Below are 22,751 nucleotides of genomic sequence, written 5' to 3'. Positions count from 1 at the left end.
GTAATGAACAAAATACGCTCAATCTTGCATATGAATTTAGTGTGACATTACTTCTTTACAAGTGGTTTATGGTCTTTCGTTTCAAGCAATACTAACAGGCAATCTCCAATAAGAGAAAATCCATGCACACTTAAGTTTTCTCCATTTTCTTGTGGATACATGTAGTAATTAACAGCTAGAACATTTTGTTCATTTGGTGACACGGTTGGCTTGTAAGTAAAGGGCTCGATTTTCGCCATGGCCATATGTGAGTTGAGTTGTGCAATGGGTCTCTGCTGTGCCACAAGGGTTTTCCAGACTATCCGGTTTTTCGCCCTCTGGAAAAATCAAACACTTTCTATCTTGGCTGTGCTGCATGGTCGTAATGGGTTGATGTGGCTGGCAGCCAAAGGCGCCCTTGCATGCTTGCTTCTCGAACACGCTGTAGACGCGTCCTTCGCAATTCAGCTCTTAGCTGCGAGTGAGGATGATTAGCCCCCCGAATTATTATTATAAGATTGTCTCTTGTGCACACAGTGCAGTAGTCTAAGAGGGTGCTCTAAAGCGGTTTACAACGAGTGCAGTACACTATCCACTATCAATCTCTGACGCCTGGGGCCTAGACCACAGCACTGTGTGCAAAAGAAACACTATGGCAGTACAAGAGAGAATCTCTAGCTGTAAACTACTAGTATCCCACAAATTTGAGAAAACTGAAATGTGTTTGCCTCCTAGTTGCCAGGAAAATGAAAACAATGGATAACTTTCCGTATTGCGCCACCACTTTTTCACTCATTTTTACAAAAGGGGGATATCTCATTGAGGTAAATTAGATACTTTATTATTTCATATCGAATGAAAAAGTGGTGGCGCCATACGGAAACTTTTCCGAAACAATTGCCCCATGTGACAAAACCTTTAAACAATTTTTAGATGAAAAACGTCATCAAGTCTTTCTATAATAATCATATCATACTTCCATAACTAATATTGGTAAAGCACATTCCCTGTTAGTTGCTACTGCACAATTTTTTTTCTTCAAATATCATACAAACTGTGTCAGAAATACTACAAACTCTTTACAAGAAAATCCGTAACTTTATACAAAAAAAACGTGTACACTAAGTTGAGAGTACCATTGCAGGTGGCCCTGGCAGCCTTACACTTTCGTATACAGTGACGCCCTGGATATCAGGGTACATTTCTGGGGCGGACAATTTTCAAATCTTACCTGCAAGAAGACACTAATTTCAAGAGATTCACATTCCATCTGCGGTGGGTTTTGGTTTTATATTTTCTTCACAAATTTCGTCATTTTCGTGAAATAATGCAGCTCCCAGTGTAAACAATTCCCGTTTATGATCGTATTCTCACAGTCTGCCGTGCGTACGCACAGGGCGCAGACTTGCGTTGCGTTTGCCTGTTAACACTGTGCAGTCAGTTAGAGATAGTGACCGAGAATTAAATGAGTCTTTCATCTTGCGTCTTGGACACGAATGTATACGCATACGCACAGCAGCATACAACACTGTGAGAGTACGATCAAAACAGGAATTTTTTTATGTTGGGAGCTGCATTATATCACAAAAAATTGTGGATTTGTGAGGATTGTATGACGACCCAAACCCACCGCAGAAATAATGTATGCTACCATGGAATGTGAATCTGTTGAAATAAGTGGCTTCTTGCAAGTAAGATTTGAGTTATGAAGCTTTGAAAATTGTCCGCCCCAGAAAAAGGCCCTAATAGTTAGGACTCTGTATCTGTGCACAGAGGAAGAGTCCTATATAGGGCTACATTGCAGGAAACATTTACAGGCATAGCCAATTTATTTGTTTTACATGCCTCGTTGAGCACTAGCTCCTTATCCACATCAAGTCTACAAGGTGCAACATCAAACCATCAGCTACCTGAGACCATATCAAAAGCTGTAGGCAACACAGTTCACTTTAGGGCTACTTCTTTTAGTTTACCATTGTTGTCTACTGGTTTCATGCCATGAACCAGAGCAAACTCCCTCTTGAGGAATGCAAATAGCACATCAGTCAGCAGAAATATCTGTGTGATATGAGGAACAAATAGAAACATAGACAATAAGAAATGGCACAGTTTACAGATCAAGTGGAAAGGTTGGGTACAATACGGTACGGCAATAGTACGTTGGGCTGGGAGAACCTTTAAAGAACCTTTAAAGAACTTGTCAGATTTGAACAGTCTCCCAAATTCTGAGGCAGTATAATTTGATGTCAAGTCAAGCTCTAAATTTTTTTTTTTAGTTCCACACACCTTGCATGAAAAATACAGTGCCTTTTGATACACCCCTTAAGAGTGTGATAAAGCACTATAAGAACCGAGTAGTACGGTATTATTATTGTTATCACCTGAGCAGTGTTGTACACCAGGGTGAAGGCAAAGAAGAAATTGGCATTGGCGCTCCCTGAGTAGATCCAAAGCTGCCATAGAATAGGTGCCAAGATGGATGACAAGATGAACATCACACCGACGACCAAGCTATTACGAAGATCTGAAAGACAATTATATATTTAAAGGCACTGGACACTATTGGTAATTACTCAAATGATTGTTAACATAAAAAATTACTTGGTAACGAGCAATGGAGAGCTGTTGATAGTATAAAACATTGTGAGAAACGGCCTCCCTCTGAAGTTACATTGTTTATGAGAAAGAGGTATTTACTCATTCAAATATTAAAAGACTTCAGGCATGAAGGCTTTAATTAGGCATCTGAAAGCACACAATTTGGTGCAATAAGGGTTTTTTTTCCCCCATTATTTTGTTTGCAATTCGGATGAATAATTTAGTAAAAATTTGTTTAGTTGTGCATATGTTGGGATACACCAAGTGAGAATACTGGTCTTTGACAACAAAGGTGTCCAGTGCCTCTAAGGGTGTGTTTACTGCCTCTAAGGGTGGGTTTCTCCCTATGGTAACATTGGTAAGTTTGCGATAATAGCGTAATAATGTTTGAAACCAAGAATTTAAGGGGCTAAAACCTAGCATTACCTGGTAATCAGTCAGCTATTTTGCATGTATATTGGCAGCACCCACAATGCATTTGTATCAGTAACAACCCAACATGTTGCCTTAAAATTACCTTTGTGAAAGTTCAAGTTATGGATGAAATCATGTTCGGGAAATCACTTCAAACTGTGTATGCTTAACTAAAATTTAATTTCTGTGTCCAACAGCCGATTTCACAAAACACTAGGGTTAATCCTATCTTGAGTTAGGATGAGTAACTCCTCCTAACTTAGGACGGGTTCAATGTATCCCAACGTCCAAGGATACAAAACTGTACTTGTTCTAAGTCCTCAGATAGTTAGGAAAAGTTTGGTGAAATCAACAGAGGACTTGTAAGTAATCGTTTATTAGAGTAGTGCAGAACTCACAGCTGAATGAGTGATACCAAACAGGTAGGAGGGCAAGGTAGACGGACGTATCTCCATAGGCTGGATAGGACTTGAAGATAGCTATAATAGCACACTGAATGTACATCACAAACAACGGATGCTTCCTACGTGTAAAAAGAGAACAACAATTAATACCAACACAGTTAAACATTTCAATTGTTTTAATTTGGACAAGCACAAAGAGTAGGGCCCAATTTCATGGCTCTACTTACCGCCGAATTCTGCGCTTACGATCACGATTCCTTGCTTACATGCAAGTGCCGATTTTCGCTGCACTAGCCTTGTAAGCAGAGAATGCCTAGTAACACCGAGTACGCACGCTAACCCGTGAAATACGCTTGCCGTAAGCACAGAATTCCCTGCTTCCGTAAGCGCCTATTCTGTGCTTACTGTAAGCAGAGCCATGAAATTGGGCCCGAATTTAAATCTCATTTGTATTTATGGGTAAGAATTCTTCAATATTCAAGAGGATTGAAGGAGATTTTTCAGACATTTGAATTAAAACACAAGACCTGTACTTGTGCAGTCATGAGTTTTCCAGCCCATTGCTAAAATCACTGACCATGGGCCTGGTGTCCAGTGTAAATGTTGAGCCCTGGTAATGCAAAGAATGAGAAACTCATAATATGGAAGTTTTGGAGGCAAGTTGGAGTATGCAACTATAGATATTGGAAAGGACGTCGTTACCATAGCTTGATTACTAGCGGTGCAGTGTAGATGAAGACATTGATTTGATAAACCCACAAGAAGAAATGACGAAAGTGTTCAAACATCTCCGTGAAGAAATACCAGAAGAGTCCCATGTTTGGCGTCAGATTCGGTACGGTCAATCTATGAACAAATAAAAACCTCCACATTAGGAAAGTACTGTATGCTAGAGCGCCTTGAGCGTCACTGAGTGTTGGATATGCGCACTGTACCAGAAGTATTACCACTGGCCTTGGTAACCCTATAAAAGTTTCAAATAAGATTTGCAAAATGCAAATGGCCTTGCCCTCACTTAGATGAAATTCTAGTCCTGCCACATTCTAAAACATTTAAAGCCATTGGACACTTTCGGTTCAGAAAAAAAAAAAAAAAAAAGTTCACAGATTTACAAATTACTTACAGGGTTTACAGAAGGTAATGGTGAAAGACTTCTCTTGAAATATTATTCCATGAAATGCTTTACTTTTTGAGAAAAACATCAAAACAATATCAATTCTAGATATAGAAAATTACAGATTTATTTTAAACACATGTCATGACACGGCGAAACGTGCGGAAACAAGGGTGGGTTTTCCCGTTATTTTCTCCCGACTCCGATGACCGATTGAGCCTAAATTTTCACAGGTTTGTTATTTTATATAGAAGTTGTGATACACGAAGTGTGGGCCTTGGACAATACTGTTTACCCAAAGTGTCCAATGGCTTTAATCTTCGTACAAACTCTATTTCAGATTTTTTTTTATATTATTTTTTTTGACAATGATTGGCTCAAACAGTTGGATCAGATTAAATTTCTCAGCATTATAAAGAAAATGTTGAGAAAATCACTAGACTGGTTCTCTATTGACAGGTATTGGTTTATACAAATGTACGTCGGTTTTAACTGCGAAACTCCAGAACCACCAAGGCCATGTGAAATGATGCGAGGTCAAAAGGTGATTATGGACGATTTCTGGAGTAATTCACAAGCCGCGAAGTGTGTGTCAGATGTTCAGGCTGGAGAATCACATACTCAGGATCAAAACTGGTCCCTAGAGGGCGCTATTTGAACTCATGTAAGTGCCCTACTCAACAAAAAGCGTTATTACAAAGAAGAGATTTTCACCAGATGTGGGGAGGCAGGTCTATGGACCACAGTAATTATTTGGCTTTTGTTTCTCCTAGCCCATCTGGAAGTATTTTTTTGTATGGTCATGTATTGTTGAAATGGCTAGATAAATAATAATAATAATAATAATAATAATAATTTTCAGATACTTACATACAGCCATAAGTTGAAATGAGGTAGTCCCATGAATCCAGCATGAGGAAAGATATTCCATGCAAGCAACCCAGCCAACCAACAAACATAGCAGCTATGGTAGCATGGGAGCGCAGAGCAGATGAACTATAGTAAGATATATTGGAAGCTGCTATTCCTTCCTGCAAAATAAAACATAAACAATAATAATAACAACAAAATAAGATATTTAGTAAAAGAATGCTCTGAACAATGGATAGCGCATGTTTTCAACAGAGAACAACAAGAAAACCAAACAAGATAAGGTTTAGAAAGGAAAGTACTAAAAGTCAACAAGTTTGTTAAAAAACAAACAGAAAGGCACTGGTATTGACAGTACCGGTACTTTTAAGAATTTTCCTTTTTTTATTTTTGAAAACTGTGGGGCATTCTGGACCAAAATTTGTCATACATGGCCGAGCATGTTGAATTTGAATCAAGGTCTTCGGACTGTTTTCACTTGGTGTTTATCTCAGTTTTAAAAGCCCTACTGTTCAATCCGGAGCATTCCATATGCTTTTCTCGTGATGTTTTTTTTTTTTTTTTGTCATTTAAAAATTTGTGTTTGCGTATCGGCTTACTACGAAGCAATTCTTGTTAGGACCTACAGTCCTCATTCCTCCAGATTCAGACAACTCCCTGAAGATTTTGGTCAGCAAGTCATTCATTTGTGTTTTAAGAGGTAGAAGCATTTATGAGGTGCTTCCCCATTGGACCCAAGCCCTAGAAAGCGACTTAGAAAAGATCTCACCTTTACGATGAACAAATGCATACAACAAGGCACAATCATCATAGCTGGGTAGAGAGATTGATATGTTGCTGCTGCTAAGGCCAGCGTGGCAGCAACCCTGTACCCTGTACAACAGTGGGAAATAAGAAAGTTACTCCAGAGCTATTCCAGGGTTAATTGAGCCAGTTGCAACAACTTGCGAAAAGAAGCCATTTTGTGTACAACTAAACGCGAATACTGGGTGCCAGACTAGTCTGCCCAGTTGGTTGTGCTGCATTTTAAGCAGGGGGGGGGGGAATGGGTTTGTAAGTGGTTGGTGGTCATGCTTTTATTTTTGAAGGGAGATGCTTAAGAGGGGGGCACCATCCTCCATGTTCTTGGTAGTAATCACGATTACGATCGTTCACTACATCAGATCGAAATTCACGTCAACTTTACCATTTGAAGTGAAAAAAAAGACTGCAGCTACTGCCAGATGTGTGACTACCAGCGTTGACTGTCCCACACAGGTGACTATAGTGTATGGATTCAACAGGTAACTACAAAGAAACAGAGTACAACAATAGTTCTTTGAAAATCAACTATAATACATAACATTTTAAACCCTCCTACTATCCAAGTTTCTCGGTGACTGGTGCCCCACTCAATCTTTGCTTAGCCAAGAAGTATTTTCTGCTTACCGCATTATGGAATTGTACCCCGCTCAGCTGCTAAATGCAACTGAATTTGAGCCACTGTTGGAAGAGATATTAGGTTTACGACCTCTGTCAATTTCTGCTGTGGCAATGTGTGGCACTGATCAACCAAACAAACAAATACAATGACAGGAACGTATTGCATAGGTTTATACTTCGCCGTTGCAGGCAATGTGAGATTGTGAGGCATTATGGAGTATGCACCTGTTCATTTGTCTGTCAACCTGAACAAGCTCACTTTTTTGACACCCATTAGGATGCTACATCTTTCTATGTAAACGTTTCTATAACATTGCACTGTAAATGTTACCTATGAAACTAATAGTTTAAAAAACGTGATACAGACTTCAGTCAATGCAAGGTGTGTCAATCCAACTTAATAAGTGGTTAGACTAGCAACAGAGTGCAGAATTGCAGAATTGGAAACCTTTTCAGAGCCAACACTACTCACAAGATATGTACACATGTTGCTACCACAGACCTCGACTAATGGTTAGATATTGCTATATACAAAATGAATACGGCTTAGAATACTTACATAGAAACAACCAGCCTCGGCAAGTCAAACACATCTGATCTTTTGATGAGTAGTTTGTCAACATCTTTTGCATATTTCTTGCTTTCCTTTGACTGATTCACCAGCTGTGGAATAATGAATCAAAGTTGGCAACTAGTAACAGTTTGTAGAATTTTAAACTTTGCATGGTGAAAGTATCTAACTAAGAGAGATTTGAAGAAACACGAAGTGAATATCTCTTTTGAGTAGTGTTAGTTCTGAAAAAAATAAAACGGTGGTTAACAACTCAACGTTTCGATCAGCTCTAATCATCTTGAGGAGAAATGTTGAGTCGTTAACCACTAGTTCTTCTCAGAACCACCACAGCTCATAAAAGAGATTTATAACATAGCGCCTCTGCAAACCTCACTCGATACCTGGACTTAATTGGTGACTGTGCAAACATCAAATCTTATGAGGAAGAAAAATTCATGGAGGTAGAAATAAAAGAAACTTACAAGATACTTGAGGCAGTTTCCTGCACTCTTGTACAGTATCCATGCTGTAACAAGATCCAATGACACAAACACCACAGGAACAAGCCAGGAAGCTGCAGACAGCACTTGGTGGAAGAAGTACAGCACAAGTGGCGTCTGAAACATATACAACAAGTTTTAGACAAACTTTGCGAGAGATTTTGTAAAAAAAAAAAAAAACGATACTATTTTCCATTTTTTTCATGAATGACTACACTTTGATTCTATAAGTATGTAATTGTCTTTCAGAAGAGTAGATCAATTCCCTTCATCAAATAATAATATAAAAAAAACATAGGAACTATTATAACTAGTTGCGATAACGTAACCCTCCTCCCGCCATCGGGAGGAGGGTTTACGTTATCTCAACTATATAATCACAATCTGTGGAAGTTTTCTCAAGTTCACGCTCAGGAGGTAGGAATTCTTTTTATGTTTTATTATGTTGAATAAAATAAAATAAATTGTAAAGTAAAAAAACTTCTTCCTTAATTTTGCTACTAACTTACCTCATGAAAGACATCACCAGAATAAGGAGAAACTCCATTTTGCAGCAGTGTTATTCCTTCGATCACTTTTAAAATTAAAGGTAAACAAAGTACAAAAACCCATAAATATTTTTAATTAAGCATAAGTTTGTGTTTCAAGGAAAGATCAGTAAGTTTAACTTCTTTATTGGAACATCTTGTACTTTTGTGGGAAGGGGTGGCGGTGGTAACCACTGACCACAAGATCAAGTCGGGGGTCAAGAAAAAAAATCCTCTGATTGAACCGTGAAGGTACAAATAGATTGAACCACTCATTTGCTTATTTCTCTTGATCACATTCTTTCACAAGGGTAGTAAGGGTTAAGGAGATCTCCTGCCCCCCTGCCATATGACACACCACATACATGCAATTGCACAGATTAACCAAAAATCTACGAACAACTTTGTGATTCATCGACGACACTTTTTTACTCACCTCGTTTTTACAAATAGATAGAACAGGGAATGCCAATTGTGATGTGGTGTGGATAGGGAATGGGAAACAAAATCAACCCCCCCAAAAAAAAAAAAAAAATAATAAATAAATAAATAAATAGTAATACATTAATTTCTTCAAAATCAATCATTGTCATTGTGATCTAGACCCAGTTAACTCAACTGGGGCGAGCTGTATTCCTCGATTAATAATAGGGAAATAATAAAAAACGGCACTTGGTTTGGCTTTGGTTATACACCCTCCCCTTTTCCCCGCCCCCTCCGTTTGTTGTGCGCTTTGCCTTGGTAATTGGTTTGGTTGGTTGGTGTCGACGCTACGATACAATCGAGACATCGTTTAAATGTAGTTTTTGAAAAAAAAATAGTTAAATAAACAGCATACCTGACTTCCATGATGTAAGAGGTGTTGAGATTTCTACTCTGTCTTTCAACCAAGTCGATATCGAAGAGTTAAAAAGGAAAAATCTTACAATAACGCCGAGAAAAATAGTAAACAGCATGGGCGCCGCCATTTTGAAAGCCGACCAGCATTTGTGTACACCGTTGAAATAAAAAGAATACAAAATTAAGTATTTTGCATAAACAAATTTGAAATAAATGTTTTGAAACTGATCATAATACTTTTTAATGTAATGTATTAAAATATGTACATTAAAACAAAGAACAAAGGATTATTATAAAGATTTACTTTGACAGAGGATATTGTATAGTCTGGTGCATTTTAAAGAACCATGCCTAGACTTCACCAATCCTTCCAAAAACAAAACATCAACACGTGTTTTGCGTGAAACCGGTCCGGTGTTTTTAAAAAACGGAGGAGCCGAAACTGAAGCATGTCGGTTGATGTCGAGAAAGATCAAAGAGTTAGCAATTTAAGATTTCTTTGGGCAGCTGGGATTTTGTATGCAGAGACAAATCCCCAACTTTCAAAGCACTTCATGTAAGTTGGATAGTGTAGAGTTGTTTTGTTTAAACAAATTGGTTGTAGTTTTCAATTCATGAATTGGTTGTAAAAAAATGTAAACTTGTTATGAGTTCTAGTTGGATATTGGTTAAGTGATGTTTTTTAAACGTGACTTCCGTTTGTGTGGCATACAAAGGTAGTATGATAAGTTGCAGTTACCTTGCCATCCAATAATTAATACTTTAAATGTGTGTGTACAGCCTAACAAACTTGTCCCTTGTCCTCATCATGGAAATGTGGTTGTCCTTTCTTTTATTTAGGTTCTCTGCTAAAATTATTCAGATAGAGCAGATGAAAACGCTATTTATTGTTCGTTTTTTTCCTTCAACGACAGATCTGCTTTTCTTATCCTTAAACCTGCTTGTGTCTACTTCAGTTCAGTGTTGTTCATTTAATGTATGCTTTGAGGTTGCTTATGTTGAGATGTTCCGTCCCAACTTCCTAATCGTCCAACTTGAGTGTTAAAGTTGGGGCGTCCCAACTAGTGGACGATTATCAAGTTGGGGGGGGGGAGGGGCAGAACATCGATATTCAGTTTGCGGTAACAAGATCGTGTGAACAACTTGATTGCCGTGTACAATAGATGTTTATCTTTGGGAAGTGGGAACTAGGTCATGTTTGTTATTCTACTACCACGGAATTCAGGAGACTACTTAGCTTAGTTCTGAAAAGAACTGTCTTGCTTATGTTCCTATTGGGTCGCCAATTTCCCCAGAAGCGAACATCTGTTATGGAAGATTTTGATCAGAAACCCCATGTGAAATGAGAAATCCCTTTGTTCCATGAAGAAAACTATTGCTGTGTACATCAAAATGGAGGTAGCTGTGTATGTACGCTTACCCCGACCTGTTTAAAACAGTACAAATTTGGGTCGGCCTCAGGTCGACCTTGAGTCAACAAAAACAATCGGCGATTGGCTTTTTAGGATCACAATGCGCCTGAGCTAAGACCATCGGGAATAATCTGAAACAGTCGCCGCTCGAAAAAAATCAAGAGTCGCAAGAGTAGACAATTTCAACTTGTACGACGTGACCCCGACGGTCGGGAACCAATCGCACGATTTCTCAGTTGTTGTGACCTGAGCATAGTCTGCGCGAATTCGGGTCATCTCGTACCCAAGTCAACTCGTACCCAAGTCAACTCGTACCCAAGTCAACTCGTACCTAAGTCAACTTGTACCCGAGTCAACTCGTACCTGAGTCAACTCGTACCCAAGTCAACTCGCACCAAAATAAATGTTTACAATTTTTTTTAGCTATTCATTGTTACAATGATTTTGTTTTCTTGGTTTGTTTTCATGTTGCAGTTTTTTTTTACTTAGGCCCTACGGTGGGGAAAATTAATCAGAGAACTTTTTTTTAATATAGGCTTGTTAGAATGATTTTTTGGGGGTTTTTTATTCGGAAAAAGATTATAAGAATTTACGCAAAGTGTTTAGGTTGGAAAAAGTGGAACAGTATATTTGTTAAAATGTACTTGTTATCGGAAAACGATAATCAGAACATAACGCAAATGAATGAATTGAATGAATTCTTACCATGAAATTTTCTTTTGGGAACACTTTAACAGGAAAAACACCAAGGTAAGGTAAACATGAAGGGTTACGTTTTATACATAGTATATTTTTTCATTGAAAATAATTGGTCTCATGAACATGGAGGTCGAAATATACGAAGAACTAGTATGCATCTGATCTGCTCAACGCCTTTCACGGCGACCCTTCAACACGGGAATTTAAAAGAAACCACAATGGATCTTAATGAATATCCTAGCGGAAAAAAGGCAGAAATGAGATGAACAAACATTATTAAAAACGAAATTCGTGAGATTATTATTAATAAAAAAGCTCCATATGATGGTAGAACATCATTTTATTTCCTATCGCTTACAAAATCACGCCGCACGGAAATTCTCCGTTTCGGCATACAACGTACGTTGTACGGTACGAGTTGACTTGGGTACGAGTTGACCTGGGTACGAGTTGACCTAGGTACGAGTTAACTTTGGTACGAGTTGACTTGAGTACAATATTTTGGGTACGAGTTGACTTGGGTACGAGTTGACTTGGGTACGAGTTGACCTGTTTCGGTCTGCGCGTTGCCGACGGTTGCCGGCGCAAGAAAATCGTGAGTCGAAGCGAGGCTTTAGAACTCCCCCTTCCACTTCGTAATTATCTACTTCCATAGGAAAGTATCTTCTTTCACGTGCATTGTTGCCACCCACAAACAATAGATACAACTTATTATCTTCACATACAAATTCCAATTGAGCGCAGCAAAACACATGTTGTTTTTAGCAAAAGAAATTTGATGAAATTATAGGATATTTTCCTAAGTTTGACAATTGAATGTAAAGACACTGGACACTATTGGTAATTACTCAAAATTATTGTTAGCATAAAACGTACTTGGTAACGAGCAACGGAGAGTTGTTCCGTTGCTCGTCTGAAGAAACGTAGTTTTTGAGATAGAAGTATTTTTCTCACTACATTTGATTTGAATGTGAGACCCCAGCTGAGGTCTCGAATTCAAGCATCTGAAAGAAAGCACACACTTTGTGCGACAAGGGTGTTTTTTCTTTCGTTAATCTCTCGTTATTTTCTCTCAACGTCGACGACAAATTTAGTGCAAATTTGCACAGGTTTGTTATTTGTATGCATGATGTTAGAGTGAGAAGACTGGTCTTTGACAATTACCAAAGGTGTTCAATGCCTATAAGTTTGTCTGGTTATGACGTTTCCACCAAATGTGTTCAACAGGCAATATGAACATGTGAAACATAGAAAATCGTAAACTCTACGGAAATAGAGTAGTTTACGGCTGGCAACTATAACTTAATCTCTTCTCTTCTAAGAATATACGTTGATTCTTTCTTGTGTTTAGAATGATGATAGAATTATCATGTTTTTTTGTGGACCACAAGCCATACAGTTGGTCCTTTCTCTGTAATGCACAAAATATCTACTTTTCCCCTTCTATTCCCCATGCAAGATGCAATCCCGCGGACCTGCTCATTCATCGGGCCGGTCCCTGTTTCTCAGAAACCTTTGTGTATCTAATTACCAAGCATCTCAGATAGCGCCTGTGTTTCGCACTGCATAAGAAAGGCGTTAATTCGTCGGCAGTTCAAAGCCACTAACGCCCGCTACCAGCTTGTCTTTGAAGTTACGGCTTTCTATGGCTGAAAAGAACTGCGTTGCGCTGTGCGTGGATGTATGGGTATGCCCACCAAATCAGTTTGTACCATCTCAATCGGTATCACTTGCCTCAGGAAATCATCCAGGAAAAGACACCAATTTCTAACTCTCTTGTGTACGGTACGTCATGGCTCTGTTTTCTCCTGTCAAAGAAGGTTTTACCATGAGCCCGTTAAAAGATGGCCCTGTCAGAGCCCTGTTTTCACCGATCAAAGAAGGTTTTACCATGAGTCCTTTAACGAAGAAATTGACTTGGACTGGCTCTTCGAAAGCGACGATACCAGCAGCCCGAGCCCTTCATCCGACCTTGACTGGCTCTTCCAAAGCGACGATGACAGCATCCCGACTCTTACGGTTAACCATGGAGGTAGATTACCTCCATGGGTTAACAGACCAGCGAAACAATATCCTTGCGACTGCAGACACAAGTGGTGTGCTAAGCAGTGGTCCATCACCACGTGGGATACCGTCGATGCTAACTCGAAAGCGTCCTACAGGCGAGGGTTACTCTTATCAAGATTTCCAGAGATTCTGCCGGAAATCCAGAAATATGTGAGGTATTGCATTGAGAGAAGGCGCGATAGTCATATGAACTGGCTGGTCGACATCTGCGGTGCTACTGTTGGGAAGGTTCGACAGCATCTGATCGAGTCCGTCGAAGGCCTGCGAGAGGTTGCGCCTAAACTAGGTAATATCATCATTAGTTTTAGTTTGTGTTGTTATGATAAAAGGACTGAATTATGAAATGTAATAGGCCCTAATAATACGAAATTAATAAACATGCTGCAGTTGAACAGTAAACGTGGATTCTGTCTGAAATGTCAAATTATTTGGAGTCTACATGTATAACGATGTCGGTCACTTCGTACCCAAGTCACCTCCTACCCAAATTGTCGTACCCAAGTCACTTCGTACCCAAGTCATTTCGTACCCGAGTCACTTCGTACGTACCCCAATTGTCTGACTCTGGCAGAAGTGGCCGGCCTTCATTATTTTCTGTCATGTTCTTCATTCATTCTATGTGGATAACATAACAAGCATACACTGCCAGCAACTGTTTTGATAGAAGAAAACAATTCTGTAATGTTCCTTTCAGTACTTTTTTTTGTATAGATTCGCTAATAATTTGCTCATGCTCATCACATTTTTTATATATCATCTTGTTGAAGCTATTACTACAGTTCGCAAATGGATGCATCTACTGTGGGACCTCGAGCCAACCCACTGCCCCAGACATGTTTCAGCAACCAGGAACCCTAAGAAGGCGGATAAGTGCGTCTTCCACGAAGAAGAGGTCCACCTACCAGCTCCTTTCACCTTCTCCGGAGTTCACTTGCTCCCGTCGGTCCGTGTACCGAAGAGACCCACTCGGCGGAGTATCAGGAGGTTCTTCAGGCACCCTTCTTATCGGCGTCTACTCTTCCCTACCCTTGGGACGCAGTGTTTGACGCCCATGTAAAGAACCTTCAGTCTGCCCATCGAAAACACTTGCATGTCGTAACGGCACAGCCCGAGATTTTGCCAGTTGGAAAACTATGGAGAGCCATAAATGCAAAACAAAAACAGATTCCGGCGAAGTATTTAGTAATGCCACACAACTATTCTAAAATTGAATTCGTTGAACAGTGCACTAAATCGGTAATTTTGCAGAAAATTTTGAATGAAGTCACAATATCTGTCAACACATATCTACATGTATATAGATTCGTACAACTTCTTGCAATCGTTTATATTATTGTTAATAACACCGTTTGATAAAAAAAAGTATATGTATCCACCTTGAAGAATTTAGTATTTATTTTACTGAGAACTTGAGATAGTAACTGTATAGTTGAAATGGTAAATAAGTTTGTAAATAGTAAATGGAAACTTCTCTATACGTAATTTATTTAAGAATATTGATTGTTTTCGTTGGGTCCTGCGTCAGCATAGACTCCTAGTTGTACTTCCCAAAAATAGACCAGGGCCAAATTTCAAAGAGCTGCTAAGCACAACAATTTGCTTAGCATGACATTTCTTCTTTGATAACACAAGATTACCAAAATTACATAAGCTTGTTACTGTTATTCAGCTGTTGTTTGCTTATCCTGAAAATGTTGTCTCCCGATGTGGCGAACTGTACACAAACTTCTTCTGGGAGCGCCCTCTTTTGAACCGTCTTCCTGGGACACCAGAACCGGCTCAATTCTGACCATTGATAGCTTTTTTATTTAGAGGGTAAAATGTAAAGTCTCATTATGGGGTTTAGTGAAACAGTTTCAGGAAGATTATCGATTGATTGTTGCTAGGCGTGCCCTGTTCGTTCTATTGTGGAGGAAATGTTACGGGTCCACCCGCCGAACCCATTGTCTCGAAATTGAGCTTCAATAATGTGAAACAACAATAGAGCATCTTGATGTCGTATCCATTTCAAACTGATTTTCTATGGGATAACCCGCGGTACAGCAGCCTGTTCATAATGCCAACATTTTGGTATGATAAAAGCTACTACATGTATAACAAAGCCTAATGTGAAGTTGAAGTTAAAAGTATCAAATTGTTTTACCAAAGACCCCAATGTTTGTACATGTATATAGGCACTGAAGTTTTGTGGGAAAATATATAATAAATTACCAACGTATGAAGTAGATCGTTAACCTGTGTCCGAATGATTGTTTAGGTGATGTTTCTACATGTCCGTGTATTTACTTTTTACTCGCTTCACTTCAGAACACCATCGATCATGCGGGGCGGGTTGGAATTGCATGACATGTCGATTGTCATCATTTTCTTGCTTGAAAGTTGTGTCTAATAAAAGACTCCGGTAGTATACCAAGGTATACTGCGGAACTCTGCGGTACCTTTAAAAGAGACACTTGCCTTGGATCTGGGCCCAATTTCATGGCTCTGCTTACCGCCGAATTCTGCGCTTACGATCACGATTCCCCGCTTATACGTGCAAGCGCCGAATTTATGCGCTAGCCTTGTAAGCGTAGAATGCCTAGTAACGTGGAGTAACGTTGAAATGAGGTAGTCCCATGAATCCAGCATGAGGAAAGATATTCCATGCAAGCAACCCAGCCAACCAACAAACATAGCAGCTATGGTAGCATGGGAGCGCAGAGCAGATGAACTATAGTAAGATATATTGGAAGCTGCTATTCCTTCCTGCAAAATAAAACATAAACAATAATAATAACAACAAAATAAGATATTTAGTAAAAGAATGCTCTGAACAATGGATAGCGCATGTTTTCAACAGAGAACAACAAGAAAACCAAACAAGATAAGGTTTAGAAAGGAAAGTACTAAAAGTCAACAAGTTTGTTAAAAAACAAACAGAAAGGCACTGGTATTGACAGTACCGGTACTTTTAAGAATTTTCCTTTTTTTATTTTTGAAAACTGTGGGGCATTCTGGACCAAAATTTGTCATACATGGCCGAGCATGTTGAATTTGAATCAAGGTCTTCGGACTGTTTTCACTTGGTGTTTATCTCAGTTTTAAAAGCCCTACTGTTCAATCCGGAGCATTCCATATGCTTTTCTCGTGATGTTTTTTTTTTTTTTTTGTCATTTAAAAATTTGTGTTTGCGTATCGGCTTACTACGAAGCAATTCTTGTTAGGACCTACAGTCCTCATTCCTCCAGATTCAGACAACTCCCTGAAGATTTTGGTCAGCAAGTCATTCATTTGTGTTTTAAGAGGTAGAAGCATTTATGAGGTGCTTCCCCATTGGACCCAAGCCCTAGAAAGCGACTTAGAAAAGATCTCACCTTTACGATGAACAAATGCATACAACAAGGCACAATCATCATAGCTGGGTAGAGAGATTGATATGTTGCTGCTGCTAAGGCCAGCGTGGCAGCAACCCTGTACCCTGTACAACAGTGGGAAATAAGAAAGTTACTCCAGAGCTATTCCAGGGTTAATTGAGCCAGTTGCAACAACTTGCGAAAAGAAGCCATTTTGTGTACAACTAAACGCGAATACTGGGTGCCAGACTAGTCTGCCCAGTTGGTTGTGCTGCATTTTAAGCAGGGGGGGGGGGGGGGGAATGGGTTTGTAAGTGGTTGGTGGTCATGCTTTTATTTTTGAAGGGAGATGCTTAAGAGGGGGGCACCATCCTCCATGTTCTTGGTAGTAATCACGATTACGATCGTTCACTACATCAGATCGAAATTCACGTCAACTTTACCATTTGAAGTGAAAAAAAAGACTGCAGCTACTGCCAGATGTGTGACTACCAGCGTTGACTGTCCCACACAGGTGACTATAGTGTATGGATTCAACAGGTAACTACAAAGAAACAGAGTACAACAATAGTTCTTTGAAAATCAACTATAATACATAACATTTTAAACCCTCCTACTATCCAAGTTTCTCGGTGACTGGTGCCCCACTCAATCTTTGCTTAGCCAAGAAGTATTTTCTGCTTACCGCATTATGGAATTGTACCCCGCTCAGCTGCTAAATGCAACTGAATTTGAGCCACTGTTGGAAGAGATATTAGGTTTACGACCTCTGTCAATTTCTGCTGTGGCAATGTGTGGCACTGATCAACCAAACAAACAAATACAATGACAGGAACGTATTGCATAGGTTTATACTTCGCCGTTGCAGGCAATGTGAGATTGTGAGGCATTATGGAGTATGCACCTGTTCATTTGTCTGTCAACCTGAACAAGCTCACTTTTTTGACACCCATTAGGATGCTACATCTTTCTATGTAAACGTTTCTATAACATTGCACTGTAAATGTTACCTATGAAACTAATAGTTTAAAAAACGTGATACAGACTTCAGTCAATGCAAGGTGTGTCAATCCAACTTAATAAGTGGTTAGACTAGCAACAGAGTGCAGAATTGCAGAATTGGAAACCTTTTCAGAGCCAACACTACTCACAAGATATGTACACATGTTGCTACCACAGACCTCGACTAATGGTTAGATATTGCTATATACAAAATGAATACGGCTTAGAATACTTACATAGAAACAACCAGCCTCGGCAAGTCAAACACATCTGATCTTTTGATGAGTAGTTTGTCAACATCTTTTGCATATTTCTTGCTTTCCTTTGACTGATTCACCAGCTGTGGAATAATGAATCAAAGTTGGCAACTAGTAACAGTTTGTAGAATTTTAAACTTTGCATGGTGAAAGTATCTAACTAAGAGAGATTTGAAGAAACACGAAGTGAATATCTCTTTTGAGTAGTGTTAGTTCTGAAAAAAATAAAACGGTGGTTAACAACTCAACGTTTCGATCAGCTCTAATCATCTTGAGGAGAAATGTTGAGTCGTTAACCACTAGTTCTTCTCAGAACCACCACAGCTCATAAAAGAGATTTATAACATAGCGCCTCTGCAAACCTCACTCGATACCTGGACTTAATTGGTGACTGTGCAAACATCAAATCTTATGAGGAAGAAAAATTCATGGAGGTAGAAATAAAAGAAACTTACAAGATACTTGAGGCAGTTTCCTGCACTCTTGTACAGTATCCATGCTGTAACAAGATCCAATGACACAACACCACAGGAACAAGCCAGGAAGCTGCAGACAGCACTTGGTGGAAGAAGTACAGCACAAGTGGCGTCTGAAACATATACAACAAGTTTTAGAAAAACTTTGCGAGAGATTTTGTAGAAAAAAAAAAAAAAACGATACTATTTTCCATTTTTTTCATGAATGACTACACTTTGATTCTATAAGTATGTAATTGTCTTTCAGAAGAGTAGATCAATTCCCTTCATCAAATAATAATATAAAAAAAAACATAGGAACTATTATAACTAGTTGCGATAACGTAACCCTCCTCCCGCCATCGGGAGGAGGGTTTACGTTATCTCAACTATATAATCACAATCTGTGAAGTTTTCTCAAGTTCACGCTCAGGAGGTAGGAATTCTTTTTATGTTTTATTATGTTGAATAAAATAAAATAAATTGTAAGTAAAAAAACTTCTTCCTTAATTTTGCTACTAACTTACCTCATGAAAGACATCACCAGAATAAGGAGAAACTCCATTTTGCAGCAGTGTTATTCCTTCGATCACTTTTAAATTAAAGGTAAACAAAGTACAAAAACCCATAATATTTTTAATTAAGCATAAGTTTGTGTTTCAAGGAAAGATCAGTAAGTTTAACTTCTTTATTGGAACATCTTGTACTTTTGTGGGAAGGGGTGGCGGTGGTAAACCACTGACCACAAGATCAAGTCGGGGGTCAAGAAAAAAAATCCTCTGATTGAACCGTGAAGGTACAAATAGATTGAACCACTCATTTGCTTATTTCTCTTGATCACATTCTTTCACAAGGGTAGTAAGGGTTAAGGAGATCTCCTGCCCCCCTGCCATATGACACACCACATACATGCAATTGCACAGATTAACCAAAAATCTACGAACAACTTTGTGATTCATCGACGACACTTTTTTACTCACCTCGTTTTTACAAATAGATAGAACAGGGAATGCCAATTGTGATGTGGTGTGGATAGGGAATGGGAAACAAAATCAACCCCCCCCAAAAAAAAAAAAAAAATAATAAATAAATAAATAAATAGTAATACATTAATTTCTTCAAAATCAATCATTGTCATTGTGATCTAGACCCAGTTAACTCAACTGGGGCGAGCTGTATTCCTCGATTAATAATAGGGAAATAATAAAAAACGGCACTTGGTTTGGCTTTGGTTATACACCCTCCCCTTTTCCCCGCCCCCTCCGTTTGTTGTGCGCTTTGCCTTGGTAATTGGTTTGGTTGGTTGGTGTCGACGCTACGATACAATCGAGACATCGTTTAAATGTAGTTTTTGAAAAAAAATAGTTAATAAACAGCATACCTGACTTCCATGATGTAAGAGGTGTTGAGATTTCTACTCTGTCTTTCAACCAAGTCGATATCGAAGAGTTAAAAAGGAAAAATCTTTACAATAACGCCGAGAAAAATAGTAAACAGCATGGGCGCCGCCATTTTGAAAGCCGACCAGCATTTGTGTACACCGTTGAAATAAAAAGAATACAAAATTAAGTATTTTGCATAAACAAATTTGAAATAAATGTTTTGAAACTGATCATAATACTTTTTAATGTAATGTATTAAAATATGTACATTAAAACAAGAACAAAGGATTATTATAAAGATTTACTTTGACAGAGGATATTGTATAGTCTGGTGCATTTTAAAGAACCATGCCTAGACTTCACCAATCCTTCCAAAACAAAACATCAACACGTGTTTTGCGTGAAACCGGTCCGGTGTTTTTAAAAAACGGAGGAGCCGAAACTGAAGCATGTCGGTTGATGTCGAGAAAGATCAAAGAGTTAGCAATTTAAGATTTCTTTGGGCAGCTGGGATTTTGTATGCAGAGACAAATCCCAACTTTCAAAGCACTTCATGTAAGTTGGATAGTGTAGAGTTGTTTTGTTTAAACAAATTGGTTGTAGTTTTCAATTCATGAATTGGTTGTAAAAAAATGTAAACTTGTTATGAGTTCTAGTTGGATATTGGTTAAGTGATGTTTTTTAAACGTGACTTCCGTTTGTGTGGCATACAAAGGTAGTATGATAAGTTGCAGTTACCTTGCCATCCAATAATTAATACTTTAAATGTGTGTGTACAGCCTAACAAACTTGTCCCTTGTCCTCATCATGGAAATGTGGTTGTCCTTTCTTTTATTTAGGTTCTCTGCTAAAATTATTCAGATAGAGCAGATGAAAACGCTATTTATTGTTCGTTTTTTTCCTTCAACGACAGATCTGCTTTTCTTATCCTTAAACCTGCTTGTGTCTACTTCAGTTCAGTGTTGTTCATTTAATGTATGCTTTGAGGTTGCTTATGTTGAGATGTTCCGTCCCAACTTCCTAATCGTCCAACTTGAGTGTTAAAGTTGGGGCGTCCCAACTAGTGGACGATTATCAAGTTGGGGGGGGGGGGAGGGGCAGAACATCGATATTCAGTTTGCGGTAACAAGATCGTGTGAACAACTTGATTGCCGTGTACAATAGATGTTTATCTTTGGGAAGTGGGAACTAGGTCATGTTTGTTATTCTACTACCACGGAATTCAGGAGACTACTTAGCTTAGTTCTGAAAAGAACTGTCTTGCTTATGTTCCTATTGGGTCGCCAATTTCCCCAGAAGCGAACATCTGTTATGGAAGATTTTGATCAGAAACCCCATGTGAAATGAGAAATCCCTTTGTTCCATGAAGAAAACTATTGCTGTGTACATCAAAATGGAGGTAGCTGTGTATGTACGCTTACCCCGACCTGTTTAAAACAGTACAAATTTGGGTCGGCCTCAGGTCGACCTTGAGTCAACAAAAACAATCGGCGATTGGCTTTTTAGGATCACAATGCGCCTGAGCTAAGACCATCGGGAATAATCTGAAACAGTCGCCGCTCGAAAAAAATCAAGAGTCGCAAGAGTAGACAATTTCAACTTGTACGACGTGACCCCGACGGTCGGGAACCAATCGCACGATTTCTCAGTTGTTGTGACCTGAGCATAGTCTGCGCGAATTCGTGTCATCTCGTACCCAAGTCAACTCGTACCCAAGTCAACTCGTACCCAAGTCAACTCGTACCTAAGTCAACTTGTACCCGAGTCAACTCGTACCTGAGTCAACTCGTACCCAAGTCAACTCGCACCCAAATAAATGTTTACAATTTTTTTTTAGCTATTCATTGTTGCAATGATTTTGTTTTCTTGGTTTTTTTTCATGTTGCAGTTTTTTTTTTACTTAGGCCCTACGGTGGGGAAAATTAATCAGAGAACTTTTTTTTAATATAGGCTTGTTAGAATGATTTTTTGGGGGTTTTTTATTCGGAAAAAGATAATAAGAACTTACGCAAAGTGTTTTGGTTGGAAAAAGTGGAACAGTATATTTGTTAAAATGTACTTGTTATCGGAAAACGATAATCAGAACATAACGCAAATGAATGAATTGAATGAATTCTTACCATGAAATTTTCTTTTGGGAACACTTTAACAGGAAAAACACCAAGGTAAGGTAAACATGAGGGTTACGTTTTATACATAGTATATTGTTTCATTGAAAATAATTGGTCTCATGAACATGGAGGTCGAAATATACGAAGAACTAGTGTGCATCTGATCTGCTCAACTCCTTTCACGGCGACCCTTTAACACGGGAATTTAAAAGAAACCACAATGGAGCTGAATGAATATCCTAGCGGAAAAAAAGGCAGAATTGAGATGAACAAACATTATTAAAAATGAAATTCGTGAGATTATTATTAATAAAAGTGAGCTCCGTATGATGGTAGAACATCATTTTTATTTCCTATCGCTTACAAAATCACGCCGCACGGAAATTCTCCGTTTCGGCATACAACGTACGTTGTACGGTACGAGTTGACTTGGGTACGAGTTGACTTGGGTACGAGTTGACCTGGGTACGAGTTGACCTAGGTACGAGTTGACTTGGGTACAATATTTTGGGTACGAGTTGACTTGGGTACGAGTTGACTTGGGTACTAGTTGACCTGTTTCGGTCTGCGCGTTGCCGACGGTTGCCGGCGCAAGAAAATCGTGAGTCGAAGCGAGGCTTTAGAACTCCCCCTTCCACTTCGTAATTATCTACTTCCATAGGAAAGTATCTTCTTTCACGTGCATTGTTGCCACCCACAAACAATAGATACAACTTATTATCTTCACATACAAATTCCAATTGAGCGCAGCAAAACACATGTTGTTTTTAGCAAAAGAAATTTGATGAAATTATAGGATATTTTCCTAAGTTT

At 38.9% G+C, this 22,751-nt stretch overlaps 2 protein-coding genes and 1 pseudogene across 2 annotated transcripts; 1 reads left to right on the top strand and 2 right to left on the bottom strand.

The window, feature by feature from the left end:
* Positions 1–798: 798 nt before the first annotated feature.
* Positions 799–9,349, bottom strand: LOC117289589 (phosphatidylinositol glycan anchor biosynthesis class U protein-like). Its single transcript, XM_033770783.1, has 11 exons — positions 9,220–9,349; positions 8,364–8,428; positions 7,837–7,971; positions 7,361–7,464; positions 6,566–6,666; positions 6,149–6,252; positions 5,380–5,540; positions 4,098–4,241; positions 3,390–3,514; positions 2,361–2,503; positions 799–2,037 (listed from the first exon to the last, which is right to left on the bottom strand). Exons 1-11 carry the CDS (start codon positions 9,347–9,349, stop codon positions 1,924–1,926), a joined length of 1,326 nt encoding a protein of 441 aa, XP_033626674.1. The 3' UTR covers positions 799–1,923.
* A 249-nt stretch (positions 9,350–9,598) lies between these two features.
* Positions 9,599–14,477, top strand: LOC117288754. Its single transcript, XM_033769583.1, has 2 exons — positions 9,599–9,777; positions 14,167–14,477. The coding sequence occupies exons 1-2, from the start codon at positions 9,741–9,743 to the stop codon at positions 14,454–14,456; spliced, it is 327 nt and encodes a 108-aa protein (XP_033625474.1). The 5' UTR covers positions 9,599–9,740; the 3' UTR covers positions 14,457–14,477.
* Positions 14,478–15,419: 942 nt separating this feature from the next.
* On the bottom strand, positions 15,420–19,957 carry LOC117288862 (annotated as a pseudogene).
* Between the last annotated feature and the right edge of the window lie 2,794 nt (positions 19,958–22,751).

Source organism: Asterias rubens, chromosome 4, assembly GCF_902459465.1.
Source record: "Asterias rubens chromosome 4, eAstRub1.3, whole genome shotgun sequence".
Lineage (NCBI taxonomy): Eukaryota > Metazoa > Echinodermata > Asteroidea > Forcipulatida > Asteriidae > Asterias > Asterias rubens.
This window is presented reverse-complemented; position numbering and strand designations above follow the sequence as displayed.